Below are 6,000 nucleotides of genomic sequence, written 5' to 3' on the forward strand. Positions count from 1 at the left end.
TAAAATGTTATATTACTGTAATTTTACCCCTTGGAAAAACTATACTTTAGAAATAATTATAGTATATTACAACCAATTCTTAAAAAAACCTGGGTTTTAAAAATGTATCCCCGCTTATATGTGATTGTATCATAAAGCTACTTTGATAAATGGTTTATAAACAAAAAGCACTATATGAATATTGTTAACATCCACTCCAGACAGATTCAGTAATACTACAGATCAAAGCTGTGTGCCCCAGGTACACACTGGTGAGTAGTATACTTCTTCACTCCAGAAACTCTATAACAAGGATGCTAATTACCCTCTTACATGAAACTAAGTTCAATATAAACTCAGAACTACCAAAACAAACTTAGGTTGTCCATCTCCTAAAATCATCTTTATGTGAACAAACATTTTTTCCTTAAAGTATTTGAGATCAAACTTTTTACTAAATTGTCATATAACGAGATTATCACCTCACACTGGTCAGAATGGTTATCATCAAAAAATCTACAAACAGGGCTTCCCTGGTGGCGCAGTGGTTGAGAGTCCACCTGCCGATGCAGGGGACACGGGCTTGTGCCCTGGTCTGGGAAGATCCCACATGCCGCGGAGCGGCTAGACTGGTGAGCCATGGCCGCTGAGCCTGCGTGTCCGGAGCCTGTGCTCCGCAACGAGAGAGGCCACAACAGTGAGAGGCCCGCGTACCGCAAAAAAAAAAAAAAATCTACAAACAATAAATGCTAGAGAGGGTTTGGAGAAAAGAGAACCCTCTGGCACTGTTGGTGGGAATGTAAATTGATACAGCCACTAAGGAGAACAGTATGGAGGTTCCTTAAAAAACTAAAAATAGAACTACCATGTGACCCAGCAATCTCACTACTGGGCATATACCCTGAGAAAACCATAATTCAAAAGGACACATGTACCCCAATGTTCACTGCAGCACTATTTACAATAGCCAGGACAAGGAAACAACCTAAATGTCCAACGACAGATGAATGGATAAAGAAGATGTGGTACATATATACAATGGAATATTACTCAGCCATAAAAAGAAACGAAATTGGATCATTTGTAGAGATGTGGATGGACCTAGAGTCTGTCATACAGAGTGAAGTAAGCCAGAAAGAGAAAAACAAATATCGTATATTAACACATATATGTGGAATCTAAAAAAATGGTACAGACGAACCTATTTGCAGGGCAGGAAAAGAGACGTAGACTTAGAGAACAGACATCTGGACACGGGGTGGAGGGGGAGGGTGGGACAAACTGGGAGATTAGGGTTGACATATACACTACCATGTGTAAAATAGCTAGTGGGAACATGCTATAAAGCACAGGAAGCTCAGATTGGTGCTCTTCGACACCTAGATGGGTGGGATAGAGGGGGTGCGATGGTGGAAGGGAGGTCCAAGAGGGAGGGGATATAGGTATACATATAGCTGATTCACTTCCTTGCACAGCAGAAACTAACACAACATTGTAAAGCAACTATACTCCAATAAAAAAAAAAGGGTGAGTGAGCTTTTGTGCTACTTTTCTTTTATCCTAATCATTGTATTTTTTTAGCCACTAGGAAGGAATTGGCATTTACTCAGTATTGCTGCTTTTCTCAAACTCTCATTTTCACGCATTAGAATTCTATTGCTAGCATGATCATTTTATTCCAATTACAAGCGAGAATAACAAGCTGCAGATAAGTAGATTTGAAACATTCATTCCTTAGTAATTAAATAGACCATACCCTTAAATTTCCCTCCTCCCACCTATCTGAAGAAAGAATATTCAGAAAATACTTTTTTTTTTTGTGTGTGTGCGGTACACGGGCCTCTCACTGTTGTGGCCTCTCCCGTTGCGGAGCGCAGGCTCCGGACGCGCAGGCTCAACGGCCATGGCTCACGGGCCCAGCCGCTCCGCAGCATATGGGATCTTCCCGGACTAGGGCACGAACCCATGTCCCCTGCATCAGCAGGCGGACTCTCAACCACTGCCCCACCAGGGAAGCCCCAGAAAATACATCTTTTAACATCATACTTTGAAAACAGTATCTATAGTCACTGTCCAAGCCATCCTGGGGCATCCATCAGGACAATGAGCTTTGCCCTAGCCAAAGTCAGAGTTAAAGCAAAGGATAAGTTGGCTACAGCTGCTCATCATTCCCTGAGTAAAGAAAAACTGAGAATGAGCACTCCTAGCCACATCTCCTCCAAGTTTCCCTATCATTGGCAACTGCTATTTCCTCTTAACTGACTATAATTTGATAATTATTAAGGTGTAAAGTTGGTTCTTTTTTGAGGTTGCAAAATACCTCTATCACCTACTGGGATCGATCAGGGATCAGCATACCACAACTTTCTGCCTGTTTTGTACAGGCCACAAGCTAAAAATTATTTCCACACTTTCTGAAAAACCGAAAGAATAATAATATTTCATGATATGAAATTCAAGTATCAGTGTCCATAAATAAAGTGGAATGCAGCCACACTCATTCATTCACATATTGTCATGGCTGCTTTCTCATGGCAATGGCAGAGCTGGAGTTGTGACAGAGACCTTATGACCTGCAAAGCCCAAAATATTTATTATCTGGCCCATTATAGAAAAAATTTGCCAACCTCTATTCTACAGCATAAAACAGATCATACCTCTCTCTTGCTTAAGATTACCAACGACTTCCTATTTCAACCTAAATGGTGTACAAGGTCCTAAATGATCAGCCCATACTGTAACTTTCACATTCTTTGGTTATTCATTAAACTTCAGCAATGACTCTGGATTTTTTTTTTTCCAGCTCCTTAAAACCAAGATAAGACCCAGCTCAAGGCCTTGGTACTTATCATTTCTTTTCCTTAGAAAACTCTTCCTCTAAATCTGCCTACAAGTCATCATTTAAATCTCACTTCTAAAGTCACTAATTCAGACAGGTATTCTCTCCCTCTTTATTTTAATGCACTTCCCCTCCCCATGCCCATCACTACTTTAACATTACTCTATTTTTATTAACAGCACTTATCAATACCCAAAATTATGTTACATTATATACCTGTGTGCATGTGTTTAGCCCATTTTTGTCCATTTGAATGTTACTCCTTGGAGATAAAGCCTGACATGTTCATAACTTTATCCCCAGCACCCAGGACAATGCCAGACCCATAGTAGGTACTCAGTAATTGTTAATTTCTTCAATCATGCTGATTCTTAGATATCTAAAGTACAACTTAAGATATAACAAAACATTTTCAAATATGACTAAAAATCTGTAGTGTGATGTATGACTAAAGATAAAATATACTGTTGGACTCTACTAGCTTAACTAAAAGTTATAGTTTCCATTTTCTTTTTTTGTTTGTTTTGGTTTGGTTTGGTTTGGTTTTTGGCCACACGGCTTGTGGGATCTTAACTTCCCATTACAATCTATCTAAACTTTCGGTGGCATTTACAACTGTGTGCCCTGATTTTATAACTTGTTGAGTATATGTCAATCTAGGCCACTGCAGTGAGGCTCTAGAAGACAGACACAGGGGGTCATGTTCTGAATTATATTAACCTATTAGAGAAGTGGAGTAGTTAATGCTTAGGGTGTAACCTTTGTGCCTTACTTTCCTCAGCCACAAAATGGAAATCAAAAGTTTCTATCTTATAGTGTTGTTGTGACTATTAAATAAGCCAAAACACACAAAGTACTTAGAACAGCACCTGACAGAGAGTAGAGGGAAAATAAACGTTAGCTATGATTATCTATGCTTTTTACATCTTTGTAAACTCACCAAACCTAGCAAAGTGCCTTGCATATATTGAGTTCAAAATACATCGATTGAATAGAATTGAGTGAAATCCAAGACCAAAAATTCATAATAGGGTGAATGATACAATCATCCTACAAAAAACGCATTCAGTGCTTGCTGTGCATCAAATATTCTGTTAGACCTAGGGACACCCGTGAACACAAGAGGAAAAGGTTTAATATATGACTATCACTTGTTAATTTTCCTCCATTTACTGAGCAGGGCCTCAGTGTTAGGCAGGGGTAATGTGTGAGGCAATTTTTTTTCTATGTATTATTCTGAATGTGTGTGTGTGTGTGTGTGTGTGTGTGTGTGTGTGTGTGTGTGTGTGTGTGTGTGTGTGTGTGTGTGTGTGTGTGTGTGTATCTCCTGGTTGCAAATGCAACCATTTCTTAAACAATCTTGCCAGTGGAGGCAGCAGTAAATAATAATGAATAAATCAATACATCATATGTGGCACAACAAAAAGAATTTAAACTTCCTGCCTTATCATTTCTTAAAAGATTTGAATTCCTAACTATTCTTTCCCTAGAGTAAATTTAAACTCGTATATAATCCAAAAAAGATACACTAGGATTTGCCTCGAAGAACCTCAACAGGGTGGAGAAAGAAAAAATGTTTAAATAAATAAGGTAAATATTTTATTTTTAACTATAACCTATCTGTAGTATAAAAAAAAAAAACTAGAAAGACTAGAATTGTTCTCCTCAGGTGCGTGGACTGGGAACCTCCTTTGGTCAGGGGGGATCCAAGCTTGGAAACTACACGCTGAAGCACGAGGCCAGCGCAGCTCATCAAGCGGGGACAACACTGGGCCCTCTAGGATGATCCAAACAGGAAGGCAGAAACGGACCCGACATCCTTCTGGCTGAGCCCGGGGACGTAAAGGTAGGTCAGGGCAGGGGTGCAGGGAAGCATACCACATTGGAAAAGGAAATTCCGACGTCGGATCGCTGCACTCTGAGGAGCATCTGGTTCCCGTCGTCCAAGAAGTTGTTGATTTCAGGACTGTTGTACAGCAGCGGCTGGTCCCAAGATTCCGACACCAGTCCAAAGTAATTCTGAGTAGTAGTGAAGATGAAAAGCTTCCGAACGTCCCCGGTTCCGCCCGCCATGATTCTAGAGAAGGGGAAAGAGGAGGGAGGGCGGCAAAGAGGGAAGGAGGAAAAAAACAGTCGGCACAGAAGTAAAGAGAAGATGAGAACTCGGCCCAAATCCGGAGCTCGCCTGCAGGCCTTCAGAGCTCCGCGGTTGCCACGGGTAGTCGCTATGGCGACGGAGCACTACGGCGGCGTGCGGTGGGCGTTACCATCTCGGGCACGCGCACGCAAAGCTCTCGGAGAGGATCGACCATCTAGGAGCTCCTTAGCTGCTCGCCGCGGTCCTCGATTGCAAAGGATTCAGGCAAGTTTGTGTCAGGTCGCAAAATCTGCCTTTAATGCTTTCTACTGACTTCTTATAACGCATAATTAGAAGAGATACCTCTAGTCTTCAAGTGCAGCAGTATGACAAGGATTTAGGATGGCTGGGGTTCTAGTGCTCCCTCTTCCCCTTCACTCGTTAGCAAACCACTGTCAACGTCAAGTTCCACATCTGTAAAATAGGGAAATACTATCTGGGTTATAATGAGGACTTTAAGAGATTACTACTTAAACACCGCTTTTTAAAGAGGCTGATAATAGGAGTTCAATACAACGTTAATTTACTTTCTCCATCTTACTCTTCTCGTTTCTGTGTTAATTTCCCACCATTATTTTAATTTTGTTATCCTATTATTTCAGAAAAATGTTATTATTTCTCCAATTTTTCATCACAATCGTTATCAGAACACACAGCCATATTGTAAAATAACCAAAACGGGCAGTGATACTTGTTAATTTGTTTTATAACAAGCATAACCAAATGCTGAAGAAATACAGATGTGAAATCAGCCTTCATCATTTTCTACCCCATGGCATCACTACAAACTACTAAATTGCTGGTCATTTATCCCAATATTCATCAAAGAGTCTCCGAATTCAATAATTATCTTCTAAAAATATCTACCTCATGCTGCTATATGCCAAGTAGTGAACTAGGCCCTGGAGACCATAGTCTCTGCCCTCATAATCAGTCATCATCTCAACCCTGATTTGAGCCATTATCCTAGGGAAAATAAACACATACCAATTGTTTTATTTGCACTCGGTAATCACTACTATATTCTTTTAGAATTAGAAAGAAG

General features: G+C 40.4%; 1 protein-coding gene across 2 annotated transcripts in view; it reads right to left on the minus strand.

Moving 5' to 3' along the window:
• DYNC2H1 (dynein cytoplasmic 2 heavy chain 1) overlaps window positions 1-4,891 on the minus strand; it is a gene marked incomplete at its 5' end in the record, with an annotated part of 370,982 nt that extends 366,091 nt beyond the window's left edge. For both annotated transcript variants that reach the window (XM_082660860.1, XM_082660861.1), the window contains one exon: window positions 4,697-4,891. In XM_082660860.1, coding sequence (XP_082516986.1) covers window positions 4,697-4,891 — 195 coding nt within the window. The remainder of the gene's footprint in view (window positions 1-4,696) is intronic.
• Between the last annotated feature and the right edge of the window lie 1,109 nt (window positions 4,892-6,000).

The sequence above is a fragment of the Grampus griseus genome (genome assembly GCF_964374135.1).
Source record: "Grampus griseus genome assembly, chromosome: 8".
Taxonomy (NCBI): domain Eukaryota; kingdom Metazoa; phylum Chordata; class Mammalia; order Artiodactyla; family Delphinidae; genus Grampus; species Grampus griseus.